Source organism: Tubulanus polymorphus, chromosome 3 (assembly GCF_964204645.1).
Source record: "Tubulanus polymorphus chromosome 3, tnTubPoly1.2, whole genome shotgun sequence".
In the NCBI taxonomy this organism is placed as follows: Eukaryota; Metazoa; Nemertea; class Palaeonemertea; order Tubulaniformes; family Tubulanidae; genus Tubulanus; species Tubulanus polymorphus.
This window is the reverse complement of record NC_134027.1, coordinates 24,114,183-24,137,420: the sequence shown is the minus strand read 5'-3', so window position 1 is coordinate 24,137,420 and position 23,238 is coordinate 24,114,183. Positions and strand designations below refer to the sequence as shown.

General features: G+C 38.7%; 2 protein-coding genes across 4 annotated transcripts in view; one reads left to right on the top strand and one right to left on the bottom strand.

Annotated features, from left to right (window-relative positions):
- LOC141901327 (filamin-A-like) overlaps window positions 1-18,669 on the bottom strand; it is a 90,692-nt gene extending 72,023 nt beyond the window's left edge. For all 3 annotated transcript variants that reach the window (XM_074788502.1, XM_074788505.1, XM_074788506.1), the window contains exons 1-5: window positions 18,544-18,669; window positions 17,431-17,796; window positions 12,410-12,664; window positions 9,902-9,999; window positions 529-676 (exon numbers count right to left, since the gene is read on the bottom strand). In XM_074788502.1, the coding sequence (XP_074644603.1) occupies window positions 529-676; window positions 9,902-9,999; window positions 12,410-12,664; window positions 17,431-17,767 (838 nt within the window). In that variant the 5' untranslated portion in view covers window positions 17,768-17,796; window positions 18,544-18,669. The remainder of the gene's footprint in view (window positions 1-528; window positions 677-9,901; window positions 10,000-12,409; window positions 12,665-17,430; window positions 17,797-18,543) is intronic.
- Window positions 18,670-21,835: 3,166 nt separating this feature from the next.
- LOC141901426 (NUAK family SNF1-like kinase 1) overlaps window positions 21,836-23,238 on the top strand; it is a 17,916-nt gene continuing 16,513 nt past the window's right edge. Inside the window, exons 1-2 of the mRNA XM_074788646.1 lie at window positions 21,836-21,944; window positions 22,613-22,813. Of these exons, the coding sequence (XP_074644747.1) occupies window positions 22,673-22,813 (141 nt within the window). The 5' untranslated portion in view covers window positions 21,836-21,944; window positions 22,613-22,672. The remainder of the gene's footprint in view (window positions 21,945-22,612; window positions 22,814-23,238) is intronic.

Genomic DNA, 23,238 nt, shown 5'->3' with positions numbered 1-23,238 from the left:
TTACAACGAACTTCAGGAGACGAGAAAATCTGTTTGTTATAACAGATAGTTCACTGTTATATCCAGTATAAAATTACAGTGGAACCTCGTTACAACGAACTTCAGGAGACGAGAAAATCTGTTTGTTATAACCGATAGTTCACCGTTATATCCAGTATAAAATTACAGTGAAACCTTTTTACAACGAACTTCAGGAGAACAGAAAATCTGTTCGTTATAAACGATAGCTCACTATTATCTCCAGTATGAAATAACAGTGGAACCTCGTTACAACGAACTTCAGGAGACCAGACATCTCTGTTCATTCTAGTCAGTATGAAACTTAACAAATTTATTCTCCTTTGGTATAAAACTTTCAGTTTGTTGTTGTTACAAGACCGAAATGTAGTTGTAGTATGAGCATACTTATAGTATAGCAATAAACAAAGTGAAAATACTAAAAAGTACGAAAAATTGCCATGAACCTGAAATCACAATATTCTTGTTTATCTATGTTCTGATGACAAGAAGTTATATTGCGTAACCTACCTGGGCCGTAAGCTCGTACTTTGGTGGGGTTTGTTTTCGGTCGGAGCGGAGCGCCTGGTTTCAGTTTAGCGTTCGGGAACTGAGACAAGTATGTCATCATACTCATCTCATCGACGTTCTTATTGGTCAATTCTTCCGGTTTGATCAACTACAAAATACAGAAAAGCGTCATCAGTTTATGCAGTTGGAGTTGATGTATGGGCCTAGTTGCACCGATAAAAGTGGTCTTAAATCTTAAGATCGGAACTGGATAATTAAGTTGTTATATTATTGGCTGTACTTGTCTGTCAAACCCTGACAGGTGCTATCATTATCAAGTGGAATTCTTTGCAGGAACATTTCATCAGAAATATTAAAGAAAATTTTCCATTTGATAAGTAATCATCGGCGAGACCCTCAGTAACATCTTACTCATTTCAAGACACAGCAAACAAATGAAATTTAGTATTTCTTAGGGTAACATAGTAAAAAAGAACTGAAAATGAGGACCAGTTGGCAGCTCTGCAGGCTGTATGCAAAGAAGTAAATTGTTCTTAGACTGGTTTTCCATCTAAGTCATGACTGTGTTCAAGCACCTGGTGAAATAAATATTCTAAATTTATATACTAATATTCTCACTTAACTGATTCTAGCAGGGGCTCATGCATAACTAAATGATTAGCCTTCTCAATTCAAATGACCTCTTCAAGTTTTGTAAAACTAGCCCCAACTGAAGTTCAACTGAAATCCGATAATTAGTACTGGGCGTGATACTGTTCTGAAGAGATAGCTGTAAAATCCCCCTTTAACATCACTAATTACTGGAAGTGACTTAATTAATACATTCAGACAGGTCTTACTGTGCGCACAGCACAATGCAACTTCAACTAAATCGCCACAGCCCGATGTGCACAACGCACGAAACAGGGAAACATGGAAACACAATCAAACATTCTTGATTTCGAAAAACATTGTCCACGAAACACGTTCCCACATAGGAAACGCTCAAAAACATGTTTCTGTTTCAAAGTTTCGAACGTTTTCTATCCCTCGGTTCGCAGGTACGCCGAACCGTTATCAACCTATATACATCAGCAGCATACACGTAGATGAAAATGATTTCAGAAATTTCCGTCGGCTTCGAAGAAAAAAACGTCGGAAAGAATGTTACATGTATGTATGTTTGTTTTCGTCATCGCTACAGTCTAGGCGGTTGATATATACACGAAAACGTAACAAAACAATTTAATATAAATCTTCGTCCGTCTGTGAATTGTTTTAATAAAGATAATAATAATAATAATATAGATGTTGTGGCTGTTAAGACGTTAGCAGGTATTAGACTGGCTGGGTGCAGTACCGATCAGAATAACTTCTAACCCCGCGCGAAAATGATGCAGACAAGTGTTTGAAATGATGACGATTTATTTTTCCAGGGAGGGGGAGGGGAGGGGCGCGAGAATTCAGTGAATAATGTAGAACATATCGTAATGATATTAAAAGTTAACCTGGATATGAAGACCAATTAAATGAAGATAGAGAATGAAAGCTGAAAATGAACAAGTCTATGGGTGGAACCATTGTAGAGCCACTTTAATGATTATGCATTTTAAAAAAGACCGTCTGTAAAATGCTTGGATGCCTAATGACCTTGACCGGCTTGGATGCTTAATGACCTTGACCTGAAGCCTCTCGGATTTAGTTCCGGCATTTAGTTCGAAGGCAGGTTTCGATCGAAATCTATTTTCGTTTAGGAATATCTTTTCTGGATTACGAACTCACTACCGGCCGCTTCTATCAGGTTTACAGATTTTACTATTCTGGAATAGGTAGAGCGTATCCTGGTCAAAATGAACGCGCCAGTAGAGTATTCCCGAATCGGTAGAGTCCAGTCAAAATCTGCCTTACATTTTTTTGCGATCTACCAACGATGGACAGCGTGCACGAGACAATTTCAGCCACCCGCTAGAAATAGGGGTGACTCCAAATATAGCGGATGCCTCTGGCAATTGCGTAGAGGAACTAGAGGGAATGTCTGTCAGAAAAACAGCCACATGTTGAACGGAAGTGAATCCGGTTGGCGAGGTAGAAAAGTTCATCCGGTATCTGAACATACTTGAAGATATGTCTAGAAACTTCTCTCGATTGAGATAGACTACATGAGAAAACAGTTGAACTGTAAAGCGCTGACTGGAAATGTAAGAAATTTCCGACGAGGCACCTACGCATACACGAGCATATAAAACAGAAAAATCTAGTCAGTTCGATAAACAACTTTACTCGGTACAGCCGCCGCTTCTCTCGTACAATTTTAGCTGCAACCGACCACGCCATCCATCCATCCCCGGGACGAGTTATATACGCGTAGATACGGTTACGAACAATCCGGGATATATCTGTGTAACCCGCGGTATAGACCCGGCGTTGCGTAAACAACGAACTTCACTTCAAAAACATTACCTCAACTTCGCGCGGATTGAAATGAGAAGAATTTCGCGAAAACGTTTTTATCGATAGCGAGCGAAATTGACTTAAAATGCAGCCCCATACGCAGCCTCTATTATGGGCGGGTGCGATAGATAGAATTTAGATAAGGTTTAACTTATTTGACTGTGTAGCCGGCAACAGTGAGCACCGTAGCCCTTAGAAAATTTGAATCATTTTAGATGCTAGTGAATATGATATTCAAAAAAGTCACTGAAACATAAATTGTCTATACGGAACTCAGATCATGCAGGAGGATGCTTTCACACCCAGAATACCCCCGGGTAAGGGGCTGTGTAGTGAAGAAATACAGCAATTTTTTCGAGAATTGGTTAAAACCGCTATTTCATTTTTGAAGCAAAGGCTTAAAGGTAGGAGTAAGTAAAGAGTTAGACTTCATCGCCCTTTAACTTATGTCCCAAACAAAGGTGTTTCTTCGAGGAAGCCAAGAAAAGAATAGGTTCCAAGTCTAGTAATGATCAAAATTTCAGAAAATACTTCTGAAGAATCCATTAAAACTGCAATTGCATTTTTGAAGCACAGAAAGAAAAACAAAAGAAAGCAAAAGATTTCTTTGTAACTTTATCCCAAAGCAAAAACGTATCTTTGGAGAAAGAGTAGAATGCAATTAAAAAAGGCCTAAAGGCTGGTGATGCTGGTGGTAGTGATAACGTTTTAGGAGATGAAGAAATGTTGATGAAATGATAAACATCCACGACGGTTTATACCGAAACTCGAATAAAAACTAAATAAAACAGTGAGTTCTGTCGAAGTTGAAACGAACGCATCATCAGAGATTTAAATCAGACCGAAGTGGTTTATACAACAGAGGTGAGTGGGTGCGACGGCGACGTGGGATTTAGATAGAGAGATTCAGGAACTGAAGTGGTTTAAATGTAACAAAGTTTATAAAACATGAGAGAAACTCAGTAGAGATGACGATATACAGGCACTGAAAACGAGCCCGTAGCCAGCATAGTCAGGAACTAGAAAATATCTGTTGATCACGAGTTAAATATCATGCCTTATCAATATTGATCGTTTGAGGCCAAATTAACTATAGATAACGGAGAGGTTCTCATGGAAAACAGCGGGAACGAACCAGTCACTTCCAGAACGAGTATGCGCACAAGTTAAGAGTTACAAGTTGGTTTATTCATCATAATCAAATGACATTCGATCGTCAATGAACAGCGAAACAGAAGAAAAAGAAAACAATATATACATATATATAATACGAGAATTATAAAAATATTTACAAGAAAAAGTGTGCATAAGACAGGTACGGAACTAAAAAAAATAACCTCAAGCACAAAATTAAATATAAAATTCAAATCCCGATTGGATATACTTCCCCAAATTTACCAATTCCGCTTGACAACCTATATCATTAAAGATTCGACCAGTGCTAAGATTTGGCTCAGACCTGGTTTCGACGTTTTGGTTGGGCCAAACCCGGGTCCATTTGGTATCCTTGTGAATGGTTGGCCCAGGCGTAAAGCACTCGTGTGATCACGGCTATAGGTCGGTACAAAGCACCACCCCACCCTCCCACCCCCACCACCCCGGAAAACATGACCGCTCGAAATTCTTTCGTGGTTATGGGGGAGTGGTGAGGATACAGGTGTATATAATAGCTCTGATAATACAGGTGTACTGCTTCAATCTCACAGCACTACCGTACATACATGTTTATATCTGACTGTTCTATGAATTGAGGAAGGCTACCAGACGCAGACCACAGCTCGCTAATGTCATTCCATAGTCTGCTCCAAACGAAGTTACATATATAACAAACATCCGTTCGTACGAATACAAAAAAAACCATCACTGATAATCATACATGTACATCATATAGATCTTTATCTATACGGATATTTTCCTTCCTTTCTTTCGGGGAAATTCGATTACGTAGAATTGATGAGATCATCATTGTAACATTTCATATCGTGTATAAATATTGTAATCACCCATCACGTATGTGATGAATGATTTTATACGTTTTTTTACAGTTTTTCAGAAAAATAAAGCTATCTTATCTATAACGACTTCAGATTATGGTGAGCAGATCCTGAAATGGCTAGTTCTGGGCTCTCGACGAGCCGAAATCTTGGATTGAGCCCTTTTGGTTATCGTTTTATGCTTAGTCTAAGAACTCAGAATGTGTGGTCTAACCTACAGATAATTGCTCGTAGGTCTAATGACACTAATAATATCGATATGAAATTAAGAATGGTCTCAAATCATAAGATTGATTAAAACTAAAACCGGCTTCAATGTTTCATTGGTCTAAAACTAAAGCTGTGCGCAACAGCCTTACAAATTACTTAATGGCAATCGATCTAAATCATTGAAATCATATACTTTCTCCATCTTAGAATTGACCCAAAGGTGAAACCCACCACAAGTAGTCATAGTTTTCAGGGTATAAACCCTCATCCCAGCACGCAATGTCACAAGCCGGATTCAGGCCCGCAGCATAAGGTCTAAATTAATGAGCATATTTCATATACAAGTATTATGTTAAAACTTCTCAGCTTCATAATATTTTTGAATGAAAAATGAGCGGAACTTAATTTTCTAAGTTTACAACCACCTCCACGCCCTCCTACACAAGACTGGGATCCTTTTTCCTGATGATATGATTTCCTATTTAACAGTACATACATGAGTAATCTATTCTGAAATTCTCAGACATTACAGTATGCAGCAGTAGCGGTACTGGGGGTATGTGTATATGTAATTATATGATAGCAGTTTCCTGTAATTATATCGTATTCTAAAAATGATATCCATTCTCTCCGACACTGATCATTCTCCGTTCGTTCATGATTAAATACGAAATAGCTTCTCTATATTTATAATCCTATCTGAGTGATATATGCAGCAGAAGCAGATATACATGTAAAGGATAAATGTCATTTTCTCATAGAACCGCGCGGCGCCCCGGCGGTTTCTCGTGATAACATTTCCTCCATATCTCTTCGTTATCAAACCGACCTTTTTAACAAGGCAGGGTGGCTACTTTTATTCACCTCGCTATTTCCATGACTTTCCCCCGACTAATACATCCCTGATATGCACTTTGTTTTCCGACTTGATCTACTAAAAATCCAATCAACCAACACAGTCAAATACGTAAGACATAGACGGCAACTGTTTTATTTGATGGTTTTGAATTTTTCACCAAATTCCTCGACTATTCCCTGACTTTTTTAAAGAAGGATATACCTTGACCACTCTGATTTCCAGTATTGGTGCAATGGTGGAAACACTAATATCTGGGCCAACCAATATCTAAGTAGCGTGGAGTTTCTTCTCCAATTTTGGAGAATTACTCGTCAGGTCAATGCGTCGAGGAAAGACAGCGGAGGCAAAGAGAGATGGCAATGAAGATAGTAAAAAGAAGATAAGGGTAAGAAGAAAGTGAACAAAGAATGAAAGATGGAGGCAAAGAAAGAAGAGGCTGAGGAAAAGAGGGGGAGATAGGAAGAAGAGAGGAAGAAAGTAAGGCAAAATGGATGCGCAAAAAAAAACCTAATTGGAATCTCAGCCAAAACAATATGCACCAAATAACCTGACTATACAATCATAATTATCAGTGATTATTAGGCCTATATCAGAGTTAATCGAATATGTTACGTAAATTCTTCTTTCCCCGCTGATATAGGATACAGATCTCGAACTCCGCTCTCAAAGATGGATAAAGCAGATTTTTTCAACGCGCTAAACCGAACCACATGTCGAACCGACTGAATGTAAACAGAACCGATGCAAGGCAGCTGACCAGTCTCAGGGATGCGGATCCACGATTTTCACAGTGGGGGTGGTCTGCTGGTCAGCCCCTAGAAAATTTTGCGTTCTCAGAAGCCTCCGCTTATTTGTATCGTTAAGAATTAGATAGTAAATCAGTAAACCAACCGTAAGCAAACCAGCCATCTAGATGAAAATATAGAGCAGAATTTTACTTTTTTTAAAGCGATATATTAAGAGATACAGTAGATCTCTTTGAGTGTGAATGCTGTATGTCTGGTGAACGGCTCGAAGCTTCTGGTATTGTATACACAGTAATAAGCAAATCTAAGACGGTGGCAGAGAGAGGAGAGAGAGAGAGAGAGAGAGAGAGAGAGAGAGAGAGAGAGAGAGAGAGAGAGAGAGAGAGAGAGAGAGAGAGAGAGAGAGAGAGAGAGAGAGAGAGAGAGAGAGAGAGAGAGAGAGGGGGTGTTGGAAAAACTATCGCATTCACTTCAATCTATTTCCATTTCATGTACAAACACAGGTTCTCCTCGACGAAACAACAAAAATTCCAGCAAACATTGTCAGAAAAGTTTTGATCGATGAGTAATGAAGTTGTTATGTTTTTTTCCTCATTTTTTTTTGTTCCCATAAAATAAGAAAAAGCCCGATAAATTAAATTATTTCCACAGTTCTATGTCTCGGATCCGACATGTCAGCCGATGTAGGGAATAGCAGGAAAAGGTTAATTTATAATGCAAATGGCTTACATGTACTATAAAATAGCCCGGTAGTCCCGTACAACACCTGCCCCCCCATAATATAACGGCTATTTATACCAGCAGGGAACTTCAAAGGAAGATATTTATGTTAACGGTTCTTCAAAGTCAGGAGGCGGCGGCTACATCATCAGCTCGGCGACCTTGAGCGAGCTGTCATTGAAAATCGGTATTGTTTATTTCAATGAGATCTACTAGAAATAACGGAACTAAGGCATTTCCTAAAAAGATCAAGGAACGAGAAAATAATGACAAACAAAACTGTTTTTATACAGGCATTTTCAAAAGTAAAGGAGCAGAGAAAAGAAATAAAAATCTATATATAATTCAAGTATCTTTCTACATAGAAAAAAATTTAGGTGTGAAAATTGTGTAGAGTTGAATTCAAATGGTGTGAGAAATGAAGAAAACTAACTTCCTGCAAATGATTATGTCATAAACTAGGATGGAGATACTAAGGAGAAAAAAAAACCTGTTTTTCTTGATGAGGAAGCCTGAAAAAATCTCGTGATGTTTTTTACCGAATTCCGGGCAGCGGATTCATATTCTTCTAAGTTATCTTTAAAAAAAGGGCCTTAAAATGGTAGCGTTATTATTCTCTATCTGTATAACTGTCTAGACCTTTTTGTACTCGACAGACAACAAGTGAACGCGGAAATCGAACCGCTCTTCAAAGCGTCGTTTTATGTATTGTTTTGATAATAAAATGGCATTCTTTATTATCGCTAACTGGCATTAAAAACATCTGTAGTACATCGTTTAAACCACGAATAACACCGGAGATAACATTGTCGAATATTATTTAGGGTCAAATTTCTTTCCCTACGTAGAGAAGGAGAGGCAGTAACTCGGTAACAATCTGATACGATAAGAAAGCTATACAATATCGAAATATCTTTGAATTAGTAGAATTTAGTAAATTTGATGTCGATAATGTACTTGGGACGCCAGTTACCCCACCAGATATCAGTGACACCTGGTGGATCCTCACTTGCCAATGCGTGGAATAATCTATTGCTGCGGTAGTTGACGTCCTACTGCACACTAGTGACACCTAGTGGATCCTCACTTTCCATAAGTAAAAACATATTGCAGCAATGGCGGATAAACTGGTCAGTGTCTTTAATAAGACACAAAATTAAAACCACAGGGAAAAAACTTTTTCTCTATTTCTTTCGAGAGCTACAGTATCTACGTGTATCTCGCAGTAAGAATAGCGCGTAACTCAATCCGAACTCGGTGGTAGTAGTGATGGTGCTGGAGCGGGCAAAACGAACAGAAAAAGAGAGCCGAAGATATTATTCTTATATATGAATAATAGCGAAGCGAGCAGAATGAAAAACATGATCAGGCGGGCCGCGCGGCCGGGATAGAAGAATGCAACCACCAGACAGAAGAAAGAGGCAGAGAGAGAGAGAGGTGTGGGTTATCAGCGAGTTAAAACATGAGAACTATTATGTTTTCAGTTCTGTTTTACGCTGCTGCTGCTGCTGCTGCTGCTGGTGCTGGTAAAATATTCCCGCTGAGTTCGCCATTCAATTATAGAACGGCTGGTGTTGCACTTTTAACTTTGCCCACCCCGACCCCCCCCCCACCCCCCAATCGAAGAATTGTACATGGAAAATTCATCCCCGGGAGAGATTTTTTCCGTCCGACTACAAAACCGTTCGAATTACCGAAAGCGTGAATATTCGCCGGTTGTAGTCATAATGGAAGGGTGCTCACTTCGCGGGTGATCGCCGAGATCGTTTCTACAAAAACATGCCGAAGAAATTGCATCTTTCACAGGTTTCCTAACTGTAGGTACATATACCGTTACGAAGGTCCGTTTTTACCTTTCAAATTGGTAACACAAAACTGACTGCAACCTGTCATTTCATTTTGGGAGTGGTTTTCAAAACAAATTAAGAGTCATTTGACGTAAACAGTTGTCTAGTGGAAATGAACTGGAAATGAATATGACTATGATCAAATCTTTTTCATATTTTTAGAGTATCTGCGCCATAAAAAGATAAGAAGCTACTTAAAAAAGTATTCTCTTTGCGTTTAGACACATAAAGATACCTGCAACGCTACTGTGGGAAGCAAGGATTCCGCCAGGATCGCTATAGTGACTCTGGGTTACTGCGCTTCAATTTCTTCTACATTTCAATCAAATTTGAATTGAATTTGAGACTTTCCTGATTAGCACCCGGTAAATCAATTTTCAGCAAAATCTATACCATACACTGTGTGAGAAAGGGAATCTTATATCTTTTCGGATTTGGAAGCTTTAAAATCAAGTTCGAATTTCATTGAAAATGAACTGATTTTTAATAACCCGGTGTTTTGCTGCGCCATCTGGCGTTGCAGGTATCCCATTGTTAAATACAGTTTGAATATAAACTCAGACTTACCTGAGGTACGTCCAACCATTGCTCGGCGGCGTTCATCGCTTCTTTCGCGTTTTGTCGCGCATTTTTCGGATCCCAGCTCTCCCAGTCGGGGCACAAACCTGTCGAGAACAACGATGAACAAAATCGATTATTCCATATTCGAGATGACGGCTAAATATTCGATACTAAATACATCGCGAGATATTTTGCATAATTCGACACCCATAAATACGATCGCCGTCCATCGCGATGCCATGATTTATTTTCGAATATCATGAAAATTTGTTTTTTCTTTTTTTATCTATAATACCGATCGAAATTAAATTCCGCGATGTAATTTATCGCCAGACATTTTGATTTAAATGTAAGGTGTTCGCGGATATCCTCGAACCTTTCTTAAAGATCTCCAACTTAGCGTTTAAGCCTTAAGAGGGCTGTTCGACGATAACCGAGTTTCGGTAAATATGGTTCATTGCATTCAACTTTTATGGTAAACCCCTGATGGAACTGATACCGGCCAAAAACTGGCTCTTGGACTGAAATTTACAAATTCAAAGATAGTCAAGAAAACGTGATTTAACTTTGGGCTCAACTGTATATTTCCAAGGCTCTGTCCTTGAGTTAAGATTAAAATAAATCCAGGCCAAGCCAATTTTGCCTTTGTATATAAATTAAGCCCAATTTTTTTTTCATTTTAACCATTTTCATTAATCATCCTCGGTTCCATAATAAGACAGGTACACATTATTGAATTCAAGAGATGCAATTTATAGCTGAACGATAGATACCACTTGCTACGAGTAGAAATTGCTTTAAATGTTCTGTGAAGGTAGGTATAGACAGCGGCGAAAGTGATAAATTTCACATCAGACCCGATCACCATCGGAATGCAACCAATAAACCAATCTGTACCGAGGCTAATAGCACCTGGAGGGTGCTGGGGGTGAGGAAGGAATTATACCTATCGATACAAGCAGCTTTCACTTGTTGATGCTATTTGGTGATTTAAAAAAACTTATTCTTGAAATAAAATTCTTTGTCTATATTTTCTAAAAATTTACGAACAAATAAAATGATCTGGATTTGATTCAGCTATTTCAAAGTCTGCTCTTTACTTTCTTATTGCAATGTGATCTTTCCAGTACCAAAAGTTGTTTCAACTGTTGACTGACTTTTTAAATGATATTTCGTCATATCTTCGTTCAGTGTGCCATCGAAGGGCCAGTAACTTTGACAACAAATTCTCAATAGCCCATAATAAAGATTTGTGATAATCAGAATATATCAAAACCACCAATGTTTAATTTCTTTAATTTCAAGCGTATTTTTCAGATTGAAATAAAAGATACTTTTTCACTCACATCACAAAATTCATCCCTAAAAGCCCATTTATATTACTCCAGATCGGTCTCAATATATCAAAACCAGCCATCTAAATATTTACTTAATTACAAGGTATATTTTCAAAAGTAAAAATTCATTTCCATAACCGTGTATCCAAGACAATTTTTTTCAAATGTGTTAAAACTTTTTTTCAGAAAAACAAAAATAGAAAATTGCTTCAAGTCCAGATACAAAAAATACCAACATTCAATTTCAACATTCACTTATTTTTCTACGATGTTCCTCAGCTCGATTGAAAACCCACCTTCGTCATCGAAGTCGGAATCGAGATCGTCGACCGTAAAATTCCGCTGCGTTTGACTCAGATAAACCTCGAAACAATGCGACGACTCCGGAGTTAAATCGAAAAGACTCCGCTCGAAATCGTCGGCAAGTCCCGACGACACGGGATTCGAACGTGACTCACTAATCGTCGTCCGGTCTTCGTCGCCGTCCATTTTGTCCCCGAGTTGTTTTTACCCCGCGAGCGTCTCCGATCACAGCCCGTCGATGATCGATCGACCGGAAGTTTGTGCTAAGATCGATTTGCGTCTATAATTGTTTTATAGGATATTCAAAACCGATCAGAAACGATGCTTCAATTAATCCTCTTATAGTTAAAAGTCGGATCGGGGTTTTGCAAATATCATCAATTAAAGGCTTCACATCTAGGCTACCTGAAAATCCCTCAATTAACTATTCCTTGATTATTCTTAGAAATTCATCTTTCAACTCTCAACAACCCACTGAGCATTCATTAGCAGGTGGTTCAAGGTTTCATTTAGCCCCTTTATACCTCTGAGCTCCACTCGGGGCCATTTTTACGGACAAGGTTCCGTTCACCCCTTAACACACCGAGCTCCAATCCGAGTATTACTAGCAGAGAAGGTTCATTTTTACTCTCAACCCAGCGATCCCACTCAGAACATAAACAACGTGTTCGATGTGTCTTTTGCCCCGCAACCCACGCTGTAACTGAGCCAGCGCCACACATGATGGTATTCCTTTCACCGCGTTCAAGAACAATTGCTCAAAAAAACTCTGGCACTAACAAGATTCTTCCCGAGAACAGTCATCGTTTCTTGTAGGAAAATTCTGCAAACATTCGAAAACATGTTTTTTTGGGAAAATTGAGAATTGACTTACCGGGTGCGATGGCGTCGACGAGGGCACCGATGGCTTTACCGTCGTTCCAATCGGTCGTGAAATTATTGATCGGTTTTTCGGGTACTTTGTTCTGAATCCAGATGAGCAGTTTCTGTTTGGGCGTCTTGCTGCCGAAGTCGGGGTCCTCGAAGTCGTCGTCGTCCCACATCGGCATCGAAATCGAATAGTGAAGAATCAACGTCCAGATCAGACCGAGGATCAACTTCAAGTGAGCGTCGACGATGTGAGTACTGTCTGTAATACGAATACGTTTAAAAACAAATCTTTAAATCTTCGAGAAATAAATCGGAAATGACGCGATAAAAATGATAGATCTATGATTTCTAATAGGCAGGGGCCGGTTGCATAGTCAGGACTTAGATTTAAGACCAGTTTAAGACCAACTTAGTTCTATAGCCAATCTAACAACTTAAGACCAGTCTTAAGATTTAAGACCACTTTTGGACTTAAGTCACGACTGTGCAACTGGCCCCAGGGGTTGATTTTATAAACAAGATATAACTTAACCCTTACAGTGCGACTACACTACAGTGCGGTGAATCAATCAGTGATGAACTTAGCTAGTACACCGCATCACGGTGTATTGATGTAATTGGTAATTAGTTTTTATATCCTTTAAAAGATGGCAACACAAACATAGTGACAACAACAACGCAAAGATGGTAAAATATTGAGAATGATACACCACGATGCGATGTAGTCGCGATAAATCAGTATGCCTGTTATTCAACAATGGGGCGGATTTTTTTTCATTTCGAAATAATCTCCAGCACTTTCAGGTATTAATTATAGTCAGCACTGAAAAGGGTTTAGGGGGTTGGAGCGGGTACGATAGCTCGAATTCGTTGTTAAGAGCAGATCGTATCTCGAAAAAATTAAGGGCAACCTCAATAGTAAAAGTTGTGTTTAATTGTGACCCATGAACTGTCATTTTGAACGAGGGTAGCAGCAACATCGGCTAGGGGATGAGGGCAAAGACCTATGCGTCTCATCCGCTGTGAAAAATTGAAGAGCAATATTCACAACGCTTCAAGGATCGAAAAATAATGGAAAACATTGCCACATAACAAAGGCATCGTTGTCGAGGGAGGGGTGAGGCAGGTTATGATTCATAGTAAGATAGTAAACTATAACCTTTTTACCTCCCCCTCCCCGCGTAACAACCATATGTTCAATGAACCATTGACTAATTACACTTTTACATCTCGCTCATACATTATTCATACGCTATATACCCCGATACATGACGACGTCTGTTTTACATACAGTAGATATATAGCTACCTTAAAATCTATACGCGATACATATATCAGCCTTTCATCTATGTGTATTTCAGGGTCACTTTTACCGGGGTGGTTTTTTGCGAAGTCCCCGGTTCTATAGAGGGAGGTAATCGTTCAAGCCCTATATGAACACGACGCAGGGAAACGCAGAAACAGGCAATCGGGATGTTTCCTGGAAACAGAGTTTGCCGAAACCGTGTTTCTCATTTCTAGTAATAAAATGCACACGACACAGGGAAACATACACAGGGTTGCTGTATCCTGTTTTCGCGTTGCCCTGCAATGAACATCTCACCCAACTACTGAATCGAGGGTAGATCTTCGAACGAAAATTTTCCAATGACTAAATTGAGGGTTCCCGGGCATTTAGAAACCGCTAAGCTGTCAGGAGTAATATATCAGTCATAAATGTATCTATTAACCACCACACTGAAAAAGTATTGATATCTGTATGAAATCGGACCCAGTATAATTCAGTTCAAACATGTACTGCAAGCCCTGGGATTCAGTTCCACAGTTGTGAGGTACCGATACAGTAGATTTAGATATATAACTAGCAATAAGTCAATTTTTAATCATCTTTATCCCACGAGGATAGATTTATACATATGGAACTGGGTTCAGCGCGGTTATGATGTAAACCTATTCATATTCAGACTGAAAATAAAAGTTTCTTTTCCATCATTTTAAAGCCATCGGTTTAAATCTATGGGTACTGGAACCTAACCTTGTTCAATTTAGGCATAAGGCCTTTTTCAAAGATTTAAAATCAGTTCATTTTCAAATACTTAAGACTAAAGCCAATCAGCCAGATTATCAACATCAAAAGCTTGAGGGGCTTGAAATTTCGTACAAAATGTTGGCCCAGTCAAATCTGCTTAATCCGGATCAAATTATGAGTCCGCAAATGCATAAATAAATGTAAAATATCATATGATTCTAAATCCAGATTTCTCATAAACCCAATGAATTAATCAGTCCAAAAATGATCCAGATTAAGCATATTAATCGGTATATTTTTAGGCGGTAATTTTTTTTCGGAACGATAATTACTTAAAAATCAATGTTTGCCTGGATAGAAAATACAACCGTTCATATACAGGCTAGAATCGACGTTAGAACGCCGACGATGTGTGCGTAGAGGCTTGGGCGTTCGAATACCCGTTATCACGCCCGACCAGCGCGGCGCTATTATCCGCAATCGAGAATTAACGCGACTTAATTAGATATCCCTGAGGGAGAGAGCAGAGAGAGCAGAGAGAGAGAGAGAGAGCAGAGAGAGAGAGATGGAGAGAGAGTCGGCCGGATCGACATCGCTTAGCACTTAACACAGTGATTGAAAATCGATGAAGATTAATATAATTGACTTGTGAGTCGTTCAAAAAATTGAAAGCTACCGGTTTGATTTGATTTACGACCTTTACGTCTCGCGGGGGTTTCGCTCGAGGCTACATTGATGTCACCTTTGCGCCATCGGCCTTGAAACATCGTATTAAAAAAAACAATATTTTTCTATTGCTGCCCCTAACAATTTTTGATCATCTTTGTTCCGGGGTCCGAGTGAAATCCATGTGACTTTAACTTGATATGATATTTTGTGACTTGAAGTGACACACACGATGGACCACCATGAACCAGCCATCATAGGCATCGCCAAGAGGGGGTTAGGAGGTATGAATGGCCCAATCTTGGGGCAAAGAGCCTTTTTTCAAAAGTGAAAAAACATTTGTTTTAAACATCCTCTTAATCAATTACGCAATTTTTATGCCAACTTCTTATTCATGACAACAGTTTTAGGTTTTAGATAGTATATATCTTAAGAGCAAGACTGCAGCTTCAATCTCTATAAAATGAGTAGGCCTATAGCATAGGCCTACATAGTTTAGGGAATTTCTTATGGCCTAGGCTGTTTGCGAAGTTGAAATCTAAGTTGATTCATGCCCCTTTAAAGAGAAATTCAAGCCCCCTTGAAAAATCCTGCCGGGGACACCCATGCATGGCTAATTGTACTGTCGATTCAACTTCATTCGTAATATCAGATTAATTCCATGTTTCAAACGATCAACGCTTAAATAGGCATAACTGACTTCATAACCGTAAATTGACTTCACATAGCCCTACTTATAACAACTTGAATAATAATGCATAAAATCTATTATTTTCATTGACTAATGCCCTATAAGTTAACCGCACGACGGGACTAAACAATGCCAGCCTGCATAGTAGTATGGCTTAAACACCTTATATGGAAACGCTCTCACATTTGGCCTCTATTAGTAAACAAGCCACGAGGCAATAGTTTTAACGCGGAATTGGGACGAAATTAACAGCGTATTCGCTCCTACCGATCCTAACAATTACAGAGCTCTAATTAATGGACGTAAATTCTGACCACCGATTAACCGGTCGACTCAATCGGATAAGGGTCGAATCGTCGCCGGCCGTGACTCACGATTAGCACGAAAAAACATGTTTTCGTCGCTCGCTTTCGGAGTAACAAATCCTCGAATTGAAATGCCGGCGGCGGCATTCTCTACGAAACAACAAAAGGAGGCCGAATAGAGACGACATTCCGATGATAGGCGCTTGTATTCTCGGAAATGACGCGACGCACTAAACACTAACAATTACTGGTGACTTATACGCGATTCTTTTTTCGAGGCCGCAAAAAAAGAATGTCGGCATAAAAACTTCTAAAATTTTTATTTATGATCCAAATGGTTGAGATTCGAAATATTTTCAGGGGTCGTTGAAATATGAACGTACAGCAGCAACTTGAAAATGTTTGATCCGACTTAGGCCTAAATGAAAATCCGAATTAAGCAGTTTCTACTATATTTTTATTACAATATTTTTATTTTTGGCAAAGATTTAAGGTTCACCTTAAGGTAACCATAATTCGAGTAGGCCTAGCACCAAAACTAGACTCAATCTCATCATCCAAATACAGCCCTAAAGCCTGTCTGGCCACAAGATACTCCGTAAAAAGATCCGATGTCAAGATGGAAATAGGGCCAATAGTCCGAGGCCCACGATGTTTCGAGTTTAAAGACCTTTTTACATTTCGTCATTACCCAGTCTTGTTGGGCCTGTCTCACTTTCAAAACTAGCTAAGCTATTCCTAGTAGCAGTGGTGGCCTAGACTAGGCCTAGATCAGAGCGTAAGTGTCATGTATCACAACCTCACATATCTGACTAATGTAAATAGCACCAACAGACGACTCACGCTTAGGTTTGGTATAGGTTACAAACAGGGCGTGCCAAAAAGGTTAGTCAAGGTTATCGTACCCAGTCTCATCGCGAAAGTTCAAATCTGTTTTAGTGGGCCTATCAAAAATTATTCAACCACACTACCGCAACAGATGAAATAGTTAATTCTTAAACAAACGGTTAAACCAGTTTTCAAAAAGTTTGCACAACCAGCCAGATCTAAGGATTGAACCCATAACAACCAGGGCCTGGGTCAGTCGGTAATCGAACTGTGATTTTACTTCAAAATCTTTTATTTTGCAGAGCCCATTGGAAAATACTCGATTAGTTGATAAAAGCCCTATTTGAATATCAAACCTTTACTCATGATTAGGATGAGGTCACTTTAAGGGGTAGGCCTAGAACAGGGTACACCGTACAGGCCTGGCCTACCCCACTGACTCAGTCGAGAACAGCCCACTGACTCACTATCTTCGAACCATCCAATGCAAAAATTTCAAAACTTACCGATATTAACGAGTTTAATCCCTTCATCTTCTTCCAGGAATCGCAATGTCATCGTCACATTCTCCAGTTTTTGCGTCCTGAAGTTCGGGCGCTTGTTGATGTGCCGGAATTTTTTGCCGGACAAAACTTCGACCAGCGATATCAGCCTCAAACCGTCGGCGAAATCCAATTCCAGGTCGTTGATGTTCTTCGAAACGGTCTTCAGGTGTTCGTTGGCCCATCTGGTGAACGTGTTCTTCTGTATAAGCTTCCATTGGGCGTCATCAGCCAGATCTCTCTCGGTGGCCGGCATCTCTTCTTCCTCACTGTCGTAGCCTAACTCGTCCGCGGCTGACATGGTGACGTTGATCGGGTGCTTTAATAATTCTCACTACAACGACCCAGATGTACATTTCGTTAATTTCGCTTCAAAACACGAAAAATGAGCAGTAAAATCATTAACAAAATCAATTAAACAATGTTTCGTCAATTATTTTGTCTTGTTTTATCTAATTTTAATGGCAGATTTTATAGATTTATTATTTTGACAGCTTGGCAGTTTGATAGTCGTGTCTACACGAGTAGGCAATCGAAACGACCTGTGTTGTTTACAGTCGCGCGGGTCGAATCCCACAATAACGACAATTTCAAAAGACTACACGCGCGTGTGTGTTTTTCCTCAAAATAATTTCATCAATTTGATATTGAAACCACGGGTTTTTCATTTACATCGGATCGTGGTAGGGATTTTGCCCAAAAATAGTTCGAATCCGGCGCAAATGCAAGAAGAATATTGTTAACTACCTGGAGTTGAAAAAGAGAAATCCTCAATTTAATCGACACAGCAAATGAAATACTGTTTTATCCTATAAATTCCACCATATATATTATAATTCGCATGTCTAATTTATAGATATTTTCATTGCGTAAGTTTACATCTAAAATGTGCAAAAATCCATTAATAAACCTGCGATTTCTTTTCATCCAGAACTGATCATTTGACCAAACAATTTTCGCTTACTCATTTGAAAAAATTACGTAATTGCATACCTCAAAAATTCCTGCACGAACGGTTTTGAATTCCTGAAAAGTTATCGAAGTTCATGCAAGCAAAGTATTGATAAATAATAAAACCTGCCTGAAAACTAAGGAATAAATCCGTTGAATGAACAACCGTGTTGTTGGTTTAGTACTGTAGAAAAGGGAGGTTACAACCCAAGAAACTAATCCTTCGACGGCTAATGGCCGACTGAAAACAAAACTGTACGTCAGCTATAAGAATGTATTAGCGAATCTCAAATTACAAAACTCATCGCCTACACCCCTGTTGCAGATACCCCATCAGTACGGAAGCCAACGATTGGCGAAGACGTCTGCTCTGACCTAGATGATAGCAGCTTCTCGGCTGCTAATGTGAAGTTATAAATACCCCCCACTCACAGTCGATCAGATGTTAGTTTCGTGCCTAATTTGGAAAGGGTGAGGTGTATCAAGAGTAAAATGTTTTCATTATCAGTCTCGCCGCGCGTCTCTGCGGGCGATGTGTGTGGGGGCGAACTTACACCTGTTCGGGGATGAGAAAGTCCCGGTGGCGTGTTGGAAATGGACCGGCGCTTCGTCACCAGTTCCAGATGAATCCGGAAACCGCACAGACACAGTATATTGCGAGGAAATTGGCCCACAAAAGTTCAAACAGGGTTCTCTCGGTTTCTAACGATGATTGATGGTAATTTCTCGGAAAAATGTTATAAGTAGTATTCTGCGTGTAAACACCACTTCGCCATCTATCGTAATTTTACGTAACGAGACCCGGTTTTCGGCCTTTGACCAGACAAATGAAGGGCCCAATGTTGATGTTTGGAGGATTTATACGCGTAAATACAGAAAAGTAATTTCGCCCTTTAATCGAATGATACTTGTTTTCTACGATTGGCCTACATTATTGCAGACGTAATATATATTTTTTTACGCGTAGATCGAGGACAGGCAATTGACATTTGAATTGTCAATTCATTCATCATTCGTACAAAAAACAACCGTATTATAGATGGCCCATATATAAATCATACAGTACTTATATATTGAAAAATATCTTACAGTACTTAAATGAAATTGTGCATGTACTACGCTTGGGAATTGCGACTGGTCCCCTAAACAATTACGTCTTTTGGGCCATATTTGGTAGAGATGTTTAGAAATTAATTTGATAATTCCCTTAGTCTCTTCAATACACATGGTAGATTGTCGTAGATGGGGGAAATCTTCTGTCCCTTTTCAGGTAAAGGGGCTTAAAATAATGGTTTGAATTTTTTTTTAAACCAACTTTAATACTGGTATTAACTTATACAAACTCCGGTGAAATGAATCGGCTCAGTCCGGTACTAAAACTAAACTTCGGCCGTGCGAATATTCCCAGGGGTCTAAAATGATGCCTAGTTCAAACAAGTTTTAGAACCTGATCAAATAAATTTCGAGTGTGCACTCACCAAATGTTGAGTTTTGAATCGTTATTTACTATTCCAAGCAAGTCCGAAAATTTCTTCGCAAAAATTCCACGCGTAATCGACACTTTTCTCGTCGAATGTGTTCAGACACTGTTTATCCTTGAATATAATAATCGCGGCGCGCTTTATCGATCGAAATACCTCCGTGTCGCGAGTAAACGTGAAATACAAACAGATAGAACCCGGCGAGATTCGAGTGCGGTTTAATGTAAGTAACGTATGTGTCGAGGACGATTTATTTACATCTCCGAGTTTATTTACATATTATACATAAAACGCGTTGGCGGTTGGGGTCGAGCATGAGGTAAGGGTTTCCAATCACTCAACCCGGCCCGGTTTCCTATAAAACAGTCGTATACGTGTACTAAAATAGACTACATTCGATTAGACGGAAATATTGTAGCAATGCTGGAACAACAATTTCCTGTGGTTTTCCGTTTTTCAAACCGTATATGGCGCTACACACAAAGATCACGATAAGTCAATGCCGAATCCTTCTCTTATGACTAAATATCCTCTTTTGGGTAAATAACTTCAATTAGTGAACACTGTGGCAGAATTAATGACGATATAGAAAACAAACATCGTCAGATTCATAAAAAGAAATATTCTCCTTCGTTACCTTGTCACTGGTTTTTCTGGTCATTCCATCTCATGATGGCTGTTAGTGAAAACGTTGTGGTTTCAAAATGATAAATTCTATCGTATAATTAAGTTCGAAGTGTGGAATTTCTTCATTCATTCTCCTTCATATTTTTGTTGAACATATTTTCGAGGGGCGGGATACCAATTTAGAAGGACATCCCAAAAGAGTCACTTGATTTCCAAAAAGGCAATATATATTAAGCGAATGCACCGTATGTTTCAACGCATTATTTCTAAATCATTTTTAGGGTCAGATGCACGTCATATTTTATCTTTTTAAATCAATATATATATATATATATATATATATATATATATATATATATATATATATATATATATATATATATATATATATATATATATATATATATATATATATATATATATATATATATATATATATATATATTTCGAAGATTTAAAAGAATAAGTTCCCGGAATTCATGACTTTCCTTTAATGTTTCCGAATAGAACGGAGTCAACGAAAAGGCGTCGGGATACATTATCGCAATAGGCATACTTTCGACCGGATTGTGTTAGATCGATGGAAGACAGTAATCTTTTTCGTAGATTAGCGGCAAGTTCTTGGCAACGATCGCATTCCAGTGTAACACGAAGCCGATACATACCACACACTTACCAATTTTATACGGGTGGTGATAATGACAAAATGAAATTCCGACTACAGATTTTAGCTGAATTTGGCTTCTCCTAATTCCTCGCATAATTTATTGGTACATTGTTTTCCATATATTGTGTATTCATTTGTAAACTCTGTAACAATCTTTTATGCAAATAAATCATTTCACATCAAAAGAATTAAAAATCCGTTTGAAGGGACCTGTTTCAGCTTTCAAACGGAAAGCCATGATGACAGGCTATTGCGCGGATTGGACGACGATTTGGATCATCCCCCATATGGACTCCAAACCACGGGCAATATCTTAAAACTGACAAAATTCGAAAACATCGCATTATCATAACAATAAATATTTCAGATAAAAACCCACACTATGTACAAATTAAAAGAATTTTAAAATCGAGAATCTATTTATTAAAAAAATCTAAAATCTAAAATACACGACGTTTCGATCTCACCCTAGAGATCATCGTCAGCTATTTGAACATAGTGGGTTTTTATCTTATTATCCGTTCACCACAGTTTGAGTTTGGTTATTGTACCAATAAATATTTAGTTGACTTGAACAATAAAACCGTGATTGAATTTGTTGCTCTGGCGATTATGAATGAATCATTACTAAGTGTGTAGGAGTAGGAGAGAGAATTCGCGTTAAATAGATTCGATTCGAAGGCATTTTTACCATTCTATGGATGTCGTGGATACCGATGGAATACTCAGGATGATAGGACGGCGAGTAGAGTGTAAGTTGAAGTGATAAAATTCTGTGCTTATTCGACGAAATGTCGGTTCAAATGAGTTGTTTACGATAGCTAAACTTTACTTCCGGGTTTGAGTAAGTGGGTATGTTTATTGTTTACTTATATTACTGGCCTTACTTACGAAGTGGATGTTCTGCCGATGCGGTATTATTTTTGTTAACTTAAGTACGCGGCTTCCAATAAAGCAACTACGAATCAGGTATCTATTGAGACAAAGATATCAAGACACAAGTCATGAAAATTGAATTTTTTTGTTTTCTCATGATTACAAAATTTGTTGGCTCCTAGATCCCAAATCATAGGAATTGAAGCCTTTCTCTGACTTTTCATGTAGGCTATTACAACATTTAAATGTTTCAAATCATAGGACTGGGAGCTATCCCTTTCTCTGAATGGATGGCTACGCGTGTAGTTCGTTTTGGCACGGCCTACGGGCTTAGAATTCCCATTGGTTACGAACTTCAATTTATAGGGCAGGCTAATATCATCAGTGTAATACGCAGGGTAGTATTTTGGATAAATGTCGTTCAACAATTGTGGGATTTTACATTTATTGTTTCATCATGGATGTTGTGACTGATTCAGGTCTATAAATTAGGTCTTCATCAAAATTTTACCAATTTATTACAATTTTCTACTTCCGATTCCAGGTTGATTTGAAATAAAAGGAATATACATCTGGCTGTGAATACGGACTAAAATCGGGAAATATGATTTCGTTAGAAGCGAAAAATGTGCCCTACCACCATCACCGGCATAACCTAAAAAACCGGTTCGAAATTCTGCGGACTCTCGGCGAAGGCACGTACGGAAAAGTGAAACTCGCGAAAGACAAAAATACCGGCGAAAAGGTAGGTTCGATCGATTCATTCTTGTTTCTATATCTGCTTTGAATTTTTAAGATCTTGCATGAAACTGGAATTTTTATATAGTATATTTTCTCAAAGTGGATTGAGTTTAAAGTAAAAAACCTACTCTTTATTTAGAGTGTAAAATCTGGTTTTCGGTCGACATGATACCTGTGATATTTGACTGTCTGATGACGTTTCAATGAAATTAGTTTTGGAACTGTGTAGGGACAAAATAAGACGAAATATATCCAGTTTCATATCGGTCCTTGGAGGTCATGTAAAGTTATGAAATAGGAATGAATCTTCAAGGCCTTGAATATCATGACTAATCAATATGATGCTCTCTACTGTTAGACCCAGTTTGGATTTGAGAGTTTCTTTCTTAATTGTCAATTATTTCTCTACAATTTACTTAATTGCGATAT